Source organism: Moschus berezovskii, chromosome 11, assembly GCF_049115385.1.
Source record: "Moschus berezovskii isolate FMDL1 chromosome 11, NW_MosBer_1.0, whole genome shotgun sequence".
In the NCBI taxonomy this organism is placed as follows: domain Eukaryota; kingdom Metazoa; phylum Chordata; class Mammalia; order Artiodactyla; family Moschidae; genus Moschus; species Moschus berezovskii.
In genome coordinates, this window is record NC_142470.1 from 61,265,144 (window position 1) to 61,283,257 (window position 18,114).

Here is an 18,114-nt window from a genome sequence, read left to right on the forward strand (position 1 = left end):
ATACTTTCTCACACTCCAGATCACACTGCTCATCACACACGATTGCATTTTTCCCAGATTTGAAAAACAAAAACTCCAGATGTGGATGAGTTACCGGATGTCAAACTTGCGATGACCAGGCTCCAGGAGCAGCGGGCGCTCCAGGTATTTCTGGATCACGTGCACCTGGCCTTGGTTGTCTATGAAATCCAACAGTTCTGTAGCATCTGAGGAGATGAGAATGCCTTCACCTAACAGGTCAAAAGCAAAGCAAGATCAGTCTGGTTCATCCCAAGAGGAAAAAGAAAAGCTCTCCGCAAAGCCAGAAGGGAAAGGCTGACAGCAGGAAAAAGCCGACAGGAGGCTGTTATTGGCCGGCTCGCTTTTCTTCTCCATCCCTCCCCTCCTTCCATCTCTCACTCTCCTGTCTCCCTACAAAAGCAGCTGCATTATCCAACCCCACTGTATTTACGTACGATTGTAAACACCATCATGGCAGGCTCCAATCATGAAATTTCATTTTGATGGATATTCAAAATCTGAGCACTCTGAATACAGGCCACTACTCTTGGTCACTGGTATCACAATAAGGGTTGTGTGTTGCTTATAACCAATAAACCCACTGGAAACACTATATTTTACAGAAACATCAGTAAGGTTATGGCATGAAGACAAATGTAATACAACATTCTTGCAGCACAGTAATAGAAAACACTGGATACCTTCAAAGTGTCCATCAACCGAGAGATAATCATACTGAGTGAAGTTAGACAGAAAAAGACAAATATCGTAGGATACCACTAATATGTGAAATCTAAAAAAAGCAAGGTACAAATGAACTTATTTACAAAACAGAAATAGAGTCACAGATGTAGAAAATAATCTTATGGTTACCAGAGGTGAAAGGAGCGGGGGATAAACTGGGAGATTGGGATTTACATATACATAGTCTCTGGAGAAGGAAATGGCAACCCACCACAGTATTCTCGCCTGGAGAATCCCATGGACAGAGGAGCCTGGTGGGCTACAGTCCACGGGGTCGCAAAGAGTGGGACACGACTGAGTGACTTTCACTCCACTTCACATTCCTACATATAAAACAGATAACTAATAAGGACTTACTGTATAGCACAGGGAACTCTCCTGAATATTGATAATGACCTATATGGGAAAATAATCTAAAAAGAGTGGGTATATGTATAACTGACTCACGTTGCTGTACACCTGAAACTAACCCAACACTGTAAATCAACTAGACTCCAATAAAAAGTGTCCCTCAACATTAAATAAATGATGCCACCATTACTACAATCTAATTTCAGAATGTTTTCATCACTTCCCCCCAGACTTCATACTCACTAAGCAGTTATAGCCATTCCTTCCTCATCCAAGCCTCTGATGACCACTAACCTACTTTCTATCTCCATAGGTTTGCCAAATCTAGAGACTTCATATAAATGGAAATAAATAGTAAGGGGCCTTTTATGGTCTAGCTTCGTTCATTAACATAGTTTTTTTCAAGCTTCATCCATATTGCAACAAGTGTCAATATGCCTTTCCACCTTTCTATGACTAAATATTCCACTGTGTGGATGGCTACCACATTTTTTTCAATCGATCAATCGATGGACATGTGGGTTGTATCCACTGTTTGGCTTTTTAAAAAACTGTTATTTTATAGTATAGTTGATTTTCAATGTTGTGTTAGTTTCAGGGGTATAGCAGAATTGATTCGGTTATACATATACATATATCTTTGTTTGGGTCTTATAAGGTACTATGGAGATTTGTATCATAGTTTTTGTTTTCAAAAACTTTTGAAAAATGTTTCCATCTCTTTTGGAAATTAGCATCATTAGCCTTCTTTCTGACTAGATTGTGGGTCCATGAGCACAAGAGAACCATGTCTGTCTCATTTACCTCTATCTCCAAAAGTTCATTATTTCTCTTATTCATCCATCCATCTATACATTCATTCATTCATTCACTCAATATATATACAGATCCTCTGTTGATTGTCAGGTGCTATCCTGGTCCCAGAGACAGTGCTGAGTACAAATGTGACCTGGTCTGACTCTGCTCTAACAGGATCTCTGTCTACTGTACTGTGTGGAGACCTGGGAGAATGGCCAAGAATAGGGGGACAGGGAGCAATGCTCCAGGAGACGGTGAAGGTGACTCAGAGATGGTAAACGGTGGCTTGCTCTGAATATAGTGTAAAGTTACGCCAACTATACCCAGAATGCACTAGGTACTATGTGTTTGTTTAACAAGAATACAATTCATTGATTCAGCTATTCATTTTATTTTGTAATTCCCAAATGAAATAAATCCACACCACTAATCTCCTCAGCTCCTAAAGCGAAATGTCTCCTCTGTTTGGCACTAATTCTCTCTGTACCTCCCTCTGCTGCTGAGCATCACTCTCTGTCTTGTGTTGGTGAGGGTCCAGGGACCACCCAGGTGGGATCACCACCATGACCTGACATGTCCTTCTGCCCAAGGCCTGCCTCATGTCTCATTCTCGTGCCAGTCAAGTCCATGACGCAAGGAAGCAAGATGTCCTCACGGTGGCCACCCTGACTCCAGTCTCCATCCATGGGAGGAATCTGGAAGACCATGGATGACTATTTCCTCTTCCAATTCCCCCGTTAAATACTGGAACAAAGCTAGGGGACAGTTCTGAAGAATGGGTCACAGGAGGGGAGGGAGAAGTAGGTGAGGCACCTGAAGATTCTAGGTGACGCCCTTCTGTCTCACAGTTGGTGAAAAAGAAGGCGAGGTCCACTGGACCTGGGATAAAAATAAGTACCAACGTATCAGGGAGAAGGATGAGGGTAAGGGACAGTTAGGGAATTGGGGATGGCATGTACACACTGCTGTATTTAAAATGGATAACTAACAAGGACCTACTATACGGCACAGGGAACTCGATTCAGCTACGTGGCAGCCTGGATGGGAGGGGAGTTTGGGGGAGAATGGATACACGTGTATGTATGGCTGAGTCCCTTAGTTGTTTATCTAAACTATAAAATCACAACACTGTTAAGCAGCTATATCCCAATACAAAATAAAAAGTTTTTTTTAAAAAGAGATAAATTACCAAAATGATGGTAATAGGTGTTTCAATTTGTAAGAGGGGAATAATAGTATCTGTACATTCTAACTTCCTGTAATGAACCCATATTGTTTATAAGCTCAGAAATGAGGTTGGAAATAATAATGAAGTTGATTTTGACACACACACACAAAAAATGAGTACCAATGGCCTGATGGTCTTTCAAGGCAATCAAAGAAGTGTAAGTTCAAAATGCAATAGTTTTTAAGATAGCATATGATAGTAGTTTTAGAGAAGGACCACGCCTATGTGATCATTACATTGGCAACTGCCTTATTTTAAGCCTGAGTTATGACATACCTTATGCCTTTAGTGCATTCATTCACACATTTATTAAGTGCCTGCGGGGAAGGTACAGAGATGAAGGAAACAGAAAGTGTGTGTTTACATGGAGCTTGCAGGATTATGGAGGAGATGAAGAGATAAACTAATAAGTAATAGAGTGCTGGAAAAGGTTAGTGCAGGGATGGAAAATTAAAGCAGGGGAAAGGATAGAAAGCAATGTACATAGAGGCTATTTTAGATCAGAAAAGCCTCCTCTCTGACAAGGCACCATCTGAGCTGAGAAACGAAAAACAGCCCATGGAAGTGCCTTCCAGGTACAGAGATGAATTTAGAGTATTTGAGGGACTCTAGGCAGGCTTCCTGGCTATAGTACAGGGAGCAAGGCCAAGAATAGGGGTGAGATCAGAGATACGGGCAAATATCAAGTGGTGTCGACTTCCAGCAGGACTTGAGTTTATTCCATTTGCCTCGGGGAGGCAGCTGGTAAGTCTTGAGTGGGGAGTAATATGATCATGTTTCCGTTTTTAAAACATCACTGGCCCCAAGAGCAGGAGAGCTGCTGTGAAAAAGGCATTGTAATTACCCAGGTTAGAGAGAACAGGAGCTTTGATGTCAAGTGAGAGCAGTGGAAATGTTAAGAAAAGTTCTATTTGAGACTCTGTTTTAAAGATAGAGCTAGTAAGACTTGCTGATGTGTTAGAGATTGACTGTAAAGCAAAGAGCAGGCAAGAAGGACTCCAAGGTTTGGGGTCCAGAGGCTGGGTGAAAAGTGGGATCATGTACTCCATGAGCAGGCAGAAAGAGGAGCAGGCTGGGGTGGGTAAAGTTCGGAAGGAAACGAAAGGTTCTACATCAGACATATTAAGTTGAAAATGCTGACTGTTGGGTTTGGAGCTTAAAGAGAAAGCCCTCAGCTAGAGACACTTTTGCTTATTTTACTTTATTTTAGTATACAGTAAGTCCCCTATATATGAATCTTCAAGTTGCAAACTTTCAAAGATGAGAATATGTGTTTGTATATCAAAATCACATAAGGTAGTTCACATGTCTGGAGTACACTGTATCCTCCACAAGTGGTCATGCAGCTTGCCCTGCATCTCCTATTGCTGATGACCCTCCACCTCCCCTCCATCCTCCATCAGTAACTCTTCTTGCCTGTTCACTTGAAGCCAGCCCCTGGTGCCAGTTGATGTACTGTATACTGTACTTTTCGAGGTACTGTAATGTAAGATGAAATCTTAATGTCTTATTTGTGTGAAAAGTATCATAAATCTATTACATATAAGACAGTACTATATGGCCAATTGTGTTAGTTGGGTACCTACGGGAAGATCCCCTGGAGAAGGGAATGGCACCTTACTCCAGTATTCCTGCCTGGAGAATCCCATGGACAGAGGAGCCTGGTGGGCTACAGTCCATGGGGCTGCCAAGAGTCAGGCACGACTGAGTGACTAAGCACACACACAAACAAACTGGACTTATGAATGTGCTCTCAGAATGGAACTCATTCACAGTAAGTAGAGGACTTACTGTAAGTGATTTGGAGATACACTTTTCCAGGTCATCAGACCTAGCTATTTTAAATTGTGTAACTAGATGTGGTCTCTATTCCTGAGGATTCAGATTAGAATAGTCACTCATCTAAAGACATCGTTTGAAGCTAACAAAGCATATCAGGCACCCACAGGGAAGGGAGAAGGGGCAGTGATGCCAGCTCACCTTTGGCTCCGGCTGATGACTTTGCGATCCAAACGTTGCCCTCTCCCTCCTCTTTCTTTCTGTTATATGAAGCCAGGAAAAATTCTCTCTCGTCTGTCCTTGAACTATGGAGTGGTGGATGGATTCCATTCTGAGCTGGAGCAACTGGGGTCTTGAGGTTGGTTGGATAAATCACGTAGGACTCGGGGAACCACGTGCAGGACTCAGCCAGTTCTGGGCTGGTTTTGATGAGCCTGGCAGATGATAGAAGGTCAGTCTCTCTTCTGAGGACACGCTCTCCCTCTATTCAGAAAAGCCAGTGCTTAGCCCCACAGCTCTCCAAGGAGCCATGGCCAGGGCCTGGAGCTGGTTTCCTTATACCACGCCTCACTCTTGGCCTCACTGGGCAGACCTCCAATGGACCACAGAGTAGCACTCAGCTGTTACACATGACCTTACAGGCACAATCCATGGAATTCCAAAGGGGCCTAATGTCTAAAACTTTAACTCCTCTTAAAATGCATCACTAAGGAAATTTAATTTGCAGTGATCCTGAACCAATATATTTCCAAAAAATACGCTATAGCCAAGCTAGACCTGTACTAACAAAACCAAGTGGAGAATTGAGGAAACTCTGGATTACGAGCAAAAATACTACCTTGGCCCAACTCTGGAGAGAAAAGCCCAATACTCTGGAATTTGAATTATCTAAAGATTTATTTCTGTCCTTTACTTCTTGCTTTTAGCTCAGCCTAGTTTCAGTGGCAGAGTAAGAAGAGTCTTTTTTTTTTTTGGTGGGGGGAGGGGCAGCCCCATGTAGCTTGCAGGATCTTAGTTCCCAGACCAGGGACAGAACCTGTGTCACTGGACTGCCAGGGAATTCCCAGGAAGAGTCTTTCTAATGGAACACAGGACTCTGGTGGTCATAACTAAACACATCTCCTGCCTCCCAAATAATATAACAAGGGGGATATAACATCAGGCACTTAGTAAACACAAGGGCTTCCCTCGGCATCTCCTTCCCAATGAGATCCCTAGGGGGAGGCAGCAGCATCACCTTTCATGGATGAGGTACTGGGTCACAGAGAAGTGAATTTCCCAACATCAAAAACATAGTGAAGAAAAGGCAGGATGCAAGCACTGAGTCGCTCCCAAGTCCCAACTCTAAACCTGTCCTTGGTCCCCAGGAATCAGAGGAAGGAAGAACCCAGCCAAAGACACTCACCAGCAACCCCTGAGCTGCACTTCCTTGTCTCTCTAAAACAGAAATGCCAGAGCCTGGTCTGTAATCAACAAAACTCAGCCAGTGAGCCAAGAGGAGAAATAATGAAAAGAAACTACAAATTGAGATTTTTAAAATAAAGCTCTTCTCTGATAGCTCAGTTAGTAAGCAATCTACCTGCAATGCAGGAGACCCCGGTTCAATTCCTGGGTCAGGAAGATCCGCTGGAGAAGGGACAGGCTACCCACTCCAGTATTGTTGAGCTTCCCTTGTGGCTCAGCTGGTAAAGAATCTGCCTGCAATGTGGGAGACTTGGGTTCGATCCCTAGGTTGGGAAAATCCTCTGGACAAAAGGAAAGGCTACCCACTCCAGTATTCTGGCCTGGAAAATTCCATGGACTATAGGGGTCACAAAGAGTCAGACACCACTGAGTAACTTTCACTTTCTTTTTAAGTCAGAGGCAATGGAATTTAATTTAAAGAACTCAAAATAACAAAAACAACAACAAAAAAACCACCATACATTCCTATTCACAGACCATTCGGCTCTATCTGCACTGTCCAATATGGTGGCCATGAGCCACATGGAACTTTCAAGTGGTTCGCAGCACTTGAAAAGTGGCCAACGCAACTCAGAAACGGAATTTTCAACTGTGTCTAGCTTTAATTTGAAAGTTGAAGCATTGTAAGATATGTTTCCATGAAGCACAACAGTACTGTTTTGGCAAGATGATGTTTCCCTTTAACCACTGGATGACCTAAGATGCTGTTGCTGGAGGGTGGCCTGTGTGTCGGGTGCACATGCAGGATTAAACATAAAAGCATCACTGTTGTCTTTGTGGACAATAGATGGATTCATGTGAATTGTTTTCCAGGCACTGATGAAACATTATAACATGCTCACTGTGCTCATAGCACAAGTGATCGTAATAGCTTCGTTGCTGTTGTTTACTCAGTAAGTTGTGTCCAACTCTTTATGACCCCATGGACTGTAGCCTTCCAGGTTCCTCTGTCCATGAAATTTCCCAGGCAAGAGTACTGGAGTGGGTTGCCATTTCCTTCTTCAGGGGATCTTCCTGAACCAGGGACGGAACCTGTATCTCCTGCAGGTGATTCTTTACCACTAAGCCACCTGGGAAGCCCTAGTAATAGCTAGGTAATCATAATTGGTAAACAAGCATAATTATTTTTTTTTTAAAAAAGTGTACGGACAAGTTCTTCAATTAAAACAAAGGTATACTACTGATATAAAACTGAGTAGAGATGCAGAAGCTAGAGCTATAACCACACAATAAAGGAAAAATAAGCACTAGAAGACATTCAAATTTGTGTCAAAAATTTCACCATGGACAGCAATTAAAATCTGCTGTGGAAGGAAAAAGGAAGTTTGTTGTATAAAGGGGACATTTTCAAGAAACATAAGGAATTCGATGTGTTTACCTCTCAACAGTCAAAAAAACAAACAATGAAATTAGTGGCTAAAATCAGAATTTAACATTCAACAGAAAAAAAACTTTAAACATTTTAAATAGGATCTGGGTTTGTAACTTTGTTCAGCTATGAAATGGCTTGGATTCTCACACACAAAAAACAGTATCATTTTAGATGGAAAGAATTTTGAGGAAAGCCTAAAAAATATTTTACAAAAAGTGAATGGTCTTTAGTTAAGCCATCAATAACTGCCCAGAGAGTACAAAGCATTTCTAACAATATCAAAGATTGAATCAAAAATTGAAAAATTTGAAATATTTTTCCTTAGCTTTAGATGAGTTGGGTGACAGAAGCTGCCCAATTAATAATTTGTATGTTTTGCCTCAAAAGATTTCCAAATATATGAAAAAATATTGTCAAATTACAGCCTAAAATATAAACTCATGGTAAAGATATTTTCTAATCTTTTACATTTGTCAGAAGAATTTCATCTATATGTGAAAAAATAGTTTCTATCACGACAGACATTACTTCAGCTAACCTGGGTTAAAGCCTGGATTTACTGGGTTTAATAAACTGATGTTTGCTTGTTTTTTTTTTTTTTTGGTTTATTGCTGTATTCTATTGCATGATACATATCGACACATACTTAAAACATTTGTACTCAGTATGGATAAATTGTTAAAATGGTTCAGTACATACTTGCAAATGATACAATGAAGAATGGAAAAAAAACACAATATGATGAATTTAATGATACTGTGTTCTTTACCAATGCCCCTGAGTGAGAGATAGAAGAATTTTACCAGGATTCTTGTACTGTTAACTCCAATTCACATTTTCTTAAAATAAGAGGAATGCTTACCAAATCATTCTTTCCAATTATGATTTCACTCAATCAAGATAAAAAATGGCCTTGTGATTTATATTTCTTCACCTATATCCGTGCTGCATATGTCTGTCTTTCTTTTTTTTTCCCCATACCCTAAGGCATGCAAGATCTTAATTCCCAAACAGGGATCGAACCTGTGCCCCCTTGTAGTCGAAGAGCAGAGTCTTAACCACTACACCTCCTGGGAAGTACACCAATGAAAATTTAATGTTTGAGTTTAGATGTGCTATAAATATAAAATACACACCACATTCTGAAGACTTGAATACAAAAATAATATATCTTATTAGTTGTTTTTTATATTACATGTCAAACTGACATTTTAGAATTGTTTGGTTAAATAAAATATATTACTAAAATAAACTGTACAATGTCTTTGCACTCATTTTTAAAATAATTAAATTTTTTTTTTGACTGTCTGGGCCTTCATTACTGCACGGGCTTTTCCCGAGTTGTGGCAAGTGGAGGCTACTCTCTGGTTGTGGTGCACAGGCTTCTCACTGTGGTGGCTTCTCTTGTTGCAGAGCAGGGGCTATAAGACCTGTGGGCTCAGTAGTTGTGGCTCCCAAGCTCTAGAGCATAGGCTCAGTAGTTGCGGTACACGGGCTTAGTTGTTCTGAGGCCTGTGGGATCTTGCATCAGGGACAGAAACCGAGTCTCCTGCATTGGCAGGCAGATTCTTTACCACTGAGCCACCAGGGAGGCCTTCTTTGTACTCATTTGAATGGGGCTACTAGGCAATTTAAAGTGATACATGCAGCTAGCACTCTATTCACTTTATTTTGAATCTGCCAGCAATGCAGGGAACCTGGGTTCAACCCCTGGGTCAGGAAGAACCCCTGGAGAAGGGCATGGCAACCCACTCCAGTATCCTGCCTGGAGAATCCCATGGAGAGGAGCCTGGTGGTCTACAGTCCATGGAGTCGCAAAGAGTAGGACACAACTGAGCGACTAACACTTTACTTTCACTTTGAGCCATATAAACTATGGGACAAAGGGAATGACCCAGCCCTTCAGAAGACACCTGAGAGAATGAAGGAAGCTGAGAGGATGATGACAACCCCCAGCCCACGTAAGTCGCGTCGCCATGTATAGGGTGCCGTAAGCGACCACGTCACATGCCATGGGGAGGCAAAGAGCGGGCATGATCCCCGACATCCCCGCAGATGGGACACGGGGATTCTGAGTGGCACTGTCCAAGGCCACAGAGACCCAGACACTTACACAGATCTACTCATGCCTCTTGCTCTGAACTTTCTCCATCTTATCTTAGCTGCCAAGTATGCAAATATAGAGAACATTGCTTTACACAGTATCCTCTGCTTTTTACTTAAAAAAAAACTTTAGATTTTACCTTTATCTTTAGAAAAAAAAATCATAGCATGAACAAGCATTTTATCAAAATTTCTAAATGGATAACATCAATAAACAATCCCACTTCTACTCCTAGTTCTTGTGAAACAAACTTCTGAGTTCTAAATATGTAAATAAGGGGACGTCTCTGGTGGTCTAGTGGTTAAGAATCCACCTTGCAATGCAGGGGACATGGGTTTGATCCCTGGTCAGGGAACTAAGATTCCAAAGGCTATGGAACAGCTAAGCCCGCACACCACAACTAGAGAATCTATACACTACAACTAAAGATCTTGCATGATGCAACAAAGATTCCATGTCACAACTAAGATCCGATGAAGTCAAGTAAATAAATGTTAAAAAACAAATAAATACATAAATATGTAAAAAGAAGACTTTATGAAGCTTTGTTCTCCTTTAGGAGTAGCTGATAAATCATGAAAATCTATCACAGTGAGAAATGGATACATAAGTTACTGAGGGCAGTGAGTCTGAGCCAAAAGGTGGAAATATTCCTATCAACACAAGTTAGTAAATATCTAGAGCCTGCAAAGCAGTATGACTGGGGAAAAGAGTCTTTTCATTGAGTCACACCTTCTAGTCTTACCTAAGTGATGTATTTGGCTACATACGCATTCACACTAGTCACCATAGAAGGAATCCTGGAGACCTGATTTTAGGGGCTCCACCCCTCTTTCATTGACACAGTATGGACTCTGACCCTCGAATGAGTCCAAGACTTTACATAAATTAATTCAACTAATCCTTACAACAACCCTGAGGTAGTTGCTATTATTATCGTCATTTTACAGAAAAGGAAACTAAGGCATAGGGTCAAATGCTCACTCTGTGCCACCGTTACAGACATGTGCATTATAACCTCTTTGTGAAGGATGCACTGAGGCTTAGAGGGGTCAGAAAATTTGCCCAAGCTGTTAAGAAGAGTTGAAATTAACACCCAAGCTGCTGATCTTAGATCTTAATCACCGTATCAGGCTGCTCCCGTCCACCTTATGACACTGCTCTTCTTTTTCTGTTTTGTTCTGTCACACCGCAAGGCATGTGAGATCTTAGTTCCCCGACCAGGGATGGAACTCATGCTCCCTGCACTGAGGAGGAAATGGCAACCCACTCCAGTATTCTTGCCTGGAGTATCCCATGGACAGAGGAGCCTGGCAGGCTACAGTCCATGGGGTCACAGAGAGTTGGACACTGGACTGACTTAACCACTTTGAGTCTTAACCACTGGACCACCAGGGAAGTCCCATGATGCTGTTCTTTTGGCAGCAAGCCATAAGTGAACTGCTCAGAGATGGGCAGTGTGGTAGATACTGGTATATTCTTCCCAGGTGTCCCTTCTGAGGGCCCCTGGCTGCTGCGAGTTGATTGCTATAAGCTTATGTGCACCCCTTCTTCAGGGACCAGCTGCTGCCTAGAAAAGCTGGGAAGGTGCGTCCTCCCATAGCCAGTGGCTGACCGACATCAGAGTCTAGACTATCATGGGGCCGTTTGCTCCCAGTTTCCATGGAATCAGGCTGAGTTGAGATTTCAGCTGAAACCACCTATTTGCTTGGCTGCTTCCCCAGCTTCCCTGGTTCTCAATGAGTTTCTCCTGCGAGCCCTCTCCTCATTAATCATTGCCATGAGAAGGCCTGTTTCAGGCTCTGCTTCAAGGGATCCTCAATCAAGAGTTGTTGTTATTGTTGTCGAGTCGCTAAGTCATGTCAGACTCTGTGCGACCCCATGGACTGTAGGCCGCCAGGTTCCTCTGTCCACGGGATTCTCCAGGCAAGAATACTGGAGTGGTTGCCATTCCTGGGGGATATTCCTGACTCAGGGATCGAACCTGTGGATCAGCAGGCAGATTTTTACCAGTGAGCCACCAGGGAAGCCCCTCATGTAAGAGACAGACAGGCTTTACCAGACACATACAGCAAAGTTTGGATAACAATCAAAACTAATATTTGGGGACTTCCCTGGCAGTCCAGTGGTTAAGATTCCTAGTCTCCAATGCAGGAGGCGGAGGTTTGATCCCTGGTCAGGGAACTAAGATTCGGACAATGTGGCAACACACACATACACACACACCCCAAAACTGATCTTTGATTGCTTTCTAAATGAAAGTATTTTCACCCTTAAAAGACAATTCCACATTGTGCTTAAGTGCTTCAGGATGAAAGCTCACATTTAGGTGACAATGGAAAACACTGGGTCTTAAAGAACACTTACTTCACTAAAGACGCTTTGCGACACAGTTTGTCGGCCCCTCTGTAGTAATTCACCAACTGCATCAGCCCAGGCTCATGACCTGTGAAGCAAATAGGAGGTTCAGAAAGGAAACAGACCATTTCTCCGATGGAAAACAATGTCAGTACCCGCACACAGGACAGAGAGCAGCGTGTCATGCTTAGCTCGTCTTTCTCCCATTATCAGACTGTGTGTTGGAAAGAGAGCGATTCTGTTGCCCTGCACCTCAATGCCCCTTTGCTCAGTTTTCAGCTGGCAATTCTCACCCTCCCCAGAGTGGAGATTATACCAGTATCGTAGGTCTGCCAAGGACCACTGCTGCCTCTGTTCCTAGTGTGGACGAGTATTTTCTATTTTGCCTCTCCTGGATCCCCACTGTACCCTACTCGTGGCTTAACACATGGATTTAATAATCTCTATACAGTAAAGACTTAAATGGTCAGACTTCTGGTGTTGCTACCCTTGCTCTCTATAGCCATCGAGGAAGGCAATAGAACTAAGATCCTGCTATTCTCAAGCATGTCTACCTCTGCAAGCTTCTAGGAGAGCCATTAGCTAGTGGAGGAGGGATGATGGAGAGGTCGTGTCTATAAATTCAGAAGCCCTGCGAATATTCTTCTGCGCATACTCCCGCAGGGAAACTCATTTTCAGTAGGTTGCACTGTATGCTCCCTCCTCTATAAAACTAAAGCAGAACCTCAATTAAAATTTTTTTTATTGAAGTAGTTGATTTACAATATTGTGTTAGTTTCAGATGTACAGCAGTGATTCAGTTATACATATATCTCTCTCTATATATTTCAGATTCTTTTCCACTCTAAGTATTTAATAATCATATCCATTACAAGATATTAAATATAATTCCCTGTGCTATACAATAAATCCTTCTTTTTCATCTATTTTATATATAGCAGTGTGGACTCGTTAATCTCATAGGCCTAATTTTTCCCTTCTCCTCCCTCCCCTTTGGTAACCATAAGTTTCTTTTCTATGTCTGTGAGTCAGTTTCTGTTTTGTAAATAAATGCATTTGTACTATTTTTTTAGATTCCATATATATGTGACACATAATATTTGTCTTTTTCTGTGTGACTTATTTCACGCAGTATGATAATCTTTACAAAAGCCGAAGGAAATGGCAACCCACTCCAGTGTTCTTGCCTGGAGAATCCCAGGGACGGGGGAGCCTGGTGGGCTTCCGTCTTGGGGTCACACAGAGTTGGACACGACTGAAGTGACTTAGCAGCAGCAGCAGCAATGTATATTTAACATCCTAACAAAATGCACGGAATTTTCAGCCACACAAAAGTAGAATGAAACAAAGGGAGTTTGAATTGAAGATGCCAGAGGTAAGAATAATTCATCTGAGGACAGCATACAATCAAATAAGTTTCAGGCACTAACTAGCTCTTATTATCTCCCTAAGATAGGTGGATTGGTTTATACCTAAACTGCCCACCTTCTCATCTCCATGGCACCAGCATTCTTGGGCCTTTATCTGGCTGGGCCATCTCCTTGGGTTTCACACTGTGTTCAAAAGGTAAATACCCCTAACATTGAAGTCATATAACCACCTGGCTGTGGGATGCTGTTTTGCTTTTTTTGTTTGTTTTTTTTTTGCTTGTTTTTAAGAAGCTAACCTTTTTAAAAAATTTTTATTGAAGTATAAGGGTTTGTTTATTTTTTGGCTGACATTCTTTTTAGAATTTCTTTTTTTAATTTTTATTTTATATTGGACTAGAATTGAATTGGGGCTTCCCTGGTGGCTCAGTGGTAAAGAATCCACCTACAATGCAGGAGTCGCAGGTTCGATCCCTTGGTAGGGAAGATCCCCTGGCGGAGGGCATTGCAACCCAGTCCAGTATGCTTGCTTGGAGAATCTTATGGACAGAGGAGCCTGGTGGGCCACAGCCCATAGGGTTGCAAAGAGCTGGACACAGCTGAAGAGACTTAGTGCACATGCACACAGTTGTTATTTCTGGTTACACAGCGAAGTGATTCAGTTATACATATACAGAATAGTTTGCATCTGCTAATGTCAAACTCCCAATCAGGATGCTTGGGAGTTAATGTTATACAAGTTTCGGATGCATGATGGGGACTCCATCGAAGGACTGATTCCAACCCCCAGAAATCTTGGAATAAGAGAATGTGCCTGGAGATTGCCTTTTGTCTCCCCAGGAAGCCCTTAGCTTTCTCATAAAACCCAAACGTTTACTGAGCAACTGTTGACTTCATGGTCCCGGTGTAGGTTTTGGACCTTCTAGAATTCTTCTTCTACACTGTAGTGCTGAGCCCCACACAGTGCTGATGGCCCCTGCTTCCACTACCACTGAGCCACTGTTGTCAGTTGTTTTTTTTTCCTAATTTATTTATTTTTTATTGAAGGATTGTTGTCAGTTTTTAATTTTAGGATTCCAACCTCAGCTCTTTCAGCCAGGCACCACCCAGTCCAAAGAAGAAAGTCTGTCAGGCAGGGAAGAAGAGAGAGTAAGGAGGAAATTTAACATTCTCAACTATAAGTAGGTCTTTTTCTTTCAGGGAAGGTGTTCTTCTTGCTGAGGCCTTTCTGGGGAGACAGTTTAAAAAAAGGCAATCTCCAGGCACATTCTCTATATTCCAGAATTTCTGGGGGTTGGAATCAGCTCTTCCATGGAGTCCCTATTATACATCAGAAATTTGTATAAGAATAAAAAGTTGTTTGTGACCCCATTTTAATGAAATTTCAGTAAGGCTAGGGTGAACCCTCTTCATTTCTCAGATCATTACAATTCTACAGGCCCCCACTCAACTGTGCTCTCTCTGTACGCTCATCAAGGACTTATTGTTGTTGTTTGGTCGCTAAGTTGTGTCTGATTCTTTGCAATCCCATGGACTCTAGGCCGCCAGGCTTCTCTGTCCATGGGATTCTCCAGGCAAGAATGCTGGAAAGGGTTGCTATTTTCTTCTCCAGCGGATCTTCTCCATCTTGGGATCGAACCCATGTCTCTGGCATTGGCAGGTGGATTCTTTACTGCTGAGCCACCAGGGAAGCCCTCAGCAAGGGCAAGTCAGTTTCAAATGGCTATTTTCATTCTTTGCTTCTTCCACCTCTCCACCCTCTGACCACACCTATTTCTAAAAACGGTCTCCTCTACTGGAGGTAGGACACTGCCCTCTTTGCGACGCACACCAAGGCACAGATGACTTTTTTTCAATCAATCCTCCCCTTCCATTCTTTGGCAATACGTTGGGGTCCCAAACCCATGGGAATTTTGGCAGGGCGCACTGGACACCTCCAGTGATGCTGCAATTCCCGGATGACTGTGCAGTGAGGAGTTGCCGTGAGACTGTGCTCAGGTCAATGGGATGTGAAAGGAAGTGATCTGCACAACTTCTGGATTACGTCATCTAAAAAGGAGCCGCTGGTCCTCTCCTTCCCCAGCCCCTTCTTACAGGCGGATATGGAGATGTGGTGCTGCCCGCTGCAACCGTGGGCGCGAAGGGAACTCCCTCGGAGAGAGTAGGGCAGAGAATCCAGTGTCACGAAAAATCTGCATTCAACACGCAACTGTGGAACCGTGTTCTTTGGTGGTCTAAGGAGTGATCCTAAATCAGATACCCTTCCGCCCTTCGCCAGGCTGGGCTCACTGGTTTAGGAATTCAGAGGTCTTTTCCAAATCCCCTGACAGTTTATTTGAGTCTTCGGGGAGCTCAATCCTCAGGGCTTTCAATACACGCAAGCACCCCTCCCGAGCCCACACAGGCAGGGCGGAATCCTCGGAGGAGGAAATATGCAAGAGGACTCCAGCCAGACATCCGTCCCAGGCTCGCGGAGCCTCGCACTTCTGGCGATCCGCCCAGCCGACCTGCCCGAGGTGGGGGTGTCAGGCCCTGCGGAATCCGGGGAACAGGCGGTCTCGGTTCCCCGCCCCCGGAGAGACCGACGCCCCCGAGGGGGGGCTGCGGGGACCGGTCATTGTCAGGAGGCAGCCGCCGTCCCGGGGGCCCTTACAGCCACTCCCGCCCCAAATTCGATCAAGGGCACAAGGCGGCAAGAAAAACGCTGCGCCTGGCCCTCTACGGATGCAGTTTTCGATCCGACCGAGGAACGACGGAGGGGAAAAGGTTTCCGACCTTAAACAAAAGCGCTCGTCCTACGGAGGGAGGGAAGGAGCAGGAGGGCGCAAAACGGGGACGCTCACCCAGTCTCCCGAAGGGCAGCCGGTTCCTTTCTCCCAGCATCAGGTTGAACCTGGGGTTGTCCCGCCGCAGCCGCTTCCAGTGGCCGGTGGCGAGCAGCAGCCGGGACACCTCGGCGTAGACGCTGCTGTTCTCGTCGCGCACCACGAAGGTGTACATGGCGAAAGGCCGCGCGCCCGGGCCGCCCCGGCAGCCGCCGCAGGGACCAGCCGGCCGGGCGGCGGCTCAACTAGGGACCAGCCGGGGCGCCCTCAGCGCGCCGGCCCCGCTCCGGCCCCGCCTCTCACGCTCCGACCGCGCCCCCACGCCCGCCCCCAGCGACTCCGGGGTCCCGGAGGCTGCCCGCGGTCGGGCGCCTGCGCGTCTGCTGGAGCCGTGAGCGCAGCCGGGAGGCCGCGCCCACCCCGGCGTGGCCCCGCCCACCCGGCGCGGCCACTCCCACCCCCCGGCGCGGCCACGCCCATCCCCGGCGCGGCCACGCCCACCCCGCCTCCGCCCGGTGATTCCGTGCGGCCGGCCCTGGGGCTGGCTGCGGGGTGGAGGCTTGTACCCGTAGGCGCGCCCGGCACCCTCCCCGGGCCGGCTCCCTGAGCCCGAGGGTGCGGGGGCTGGCTGGAGGAGAGGGAGTGCGGCGGCGGGAGCGGGCCTTGGAGAGGGCCGGAAACTGGGGCGGTCCTCCCGAGCCCAGGTCCCTGTCGAGGGGCGGAGACTGGGCGGTGTGGGAGGATCGCTTTTCAGGGGGTTTGCTCTAGCAGTTTTCCACCTGCTGTTTCAAGGGGACATTTTACGGATTAAAACAAGTTCTAAGGCTTCATTCTGTGTCTGCGATGTTCTCCTTTTACTCTCCTGCTTAAAGCCGCAGAGAACCAGAAGCAATCCGGTGGCTGCTGGTTTCCTTTGGGGCGAATGCTCCTTTCACCTTCTGAGACCTTCTGTGCGGGTAGCGCACAGCCAGGGGTTGGAGGTGACTTTAGATTCCTTACGTCACTGGCATGGGGCTTCCCTGGTGGCTTAGTGGTAAAGAATCCACCTGCCAACGCAGGAGACACAAGAGACTGGGGTTCAGTTCCTGGGTGGGCAAGATCCTCTGGAGAAGGAAATGGCAACCCACTCCAGTAGGCTTGCTTAGGAAATCCCATGGACAGAAGAGCTTGGCGATCTACAGTCCAAAGGGTCGCAGAGAGTGGGTCATGATTGAGCGACTAAGGTTGTTGGTCCCCTGCATACAGGCCCTGGGGAGCCCGGGATCTGCCCTGCTCTTACCAGCGATGAGTCACTCGTTTTCCCTTCTTCAGACCGATTTCTCCTTATGAGTGAGGGTAGGGTGGTACTTTGAAGTCCGTTCAGTCCTGATCTCACTCTAAATTCCTTTTAGGAAACAATTTTTGATGCATTTAAGGGAAGGAGAGAGGATTTCTCGCAGACGTTCCTAGACTTCCTTGTAAATTACCCACATCAGCCAGGCCCCTCACGTCTCTTACTCTTCTTTAGCGAAAGAGCATCCCGGACCTGCTCTCCCAGTGTTCACGGTATTTACTTAGCATATTGTTAAGAGCGCTCTCCTCGTTCGCATTTTGCCCTTACTGCCAGGGGCGAGTACTTGCCTGTTTTGCACACAGGCTTCCAGTTGGGCCACTACTCGGCTATGAGAAGCTGGCTCAGCGGGGAAACGGAGCAGGACCAGGAGGGCTGGGGTGATTACATTTCC

At 45.1% G+C, this 18,114-nt stretch overlaps 1 protein-coding gene across 1 annotated transcript in view; it reads right to left on the reverse strand.

Annotated features, from left to right (window-relative positions):
* Positions 1-16,706, reverse strand: part of TTL (tubulin tyrosine ligase) — a 35,334-nt gene extending 18,628 nt beyond the window's left edge. The window contains exons 1-4 of the mRNA XM_055400178.2: positions 16,409-16,706; positions 12,208-12,286; positions 5,102-5,334; positions 95-230 (exon numbers count right to left, since the gene is read on the reverse strand). Of these exons, the coding sequence (XP_055256153.1) occupies positions 95-230; positions 5,102-5,334; positions 12,208-12,286; positions 16,409-16,565 (605 nt within the window). The 5' untranslated portion in view covers positions 16,566-16,706. The remainder of the gene's footprint in view (positions 1-94; positions 231-5,101; positions 5,335-12,207; positions 12,287-16,408) is intronic.
* Positions 16,707-18,114: the final 1,408 nt, after the last annotated feature.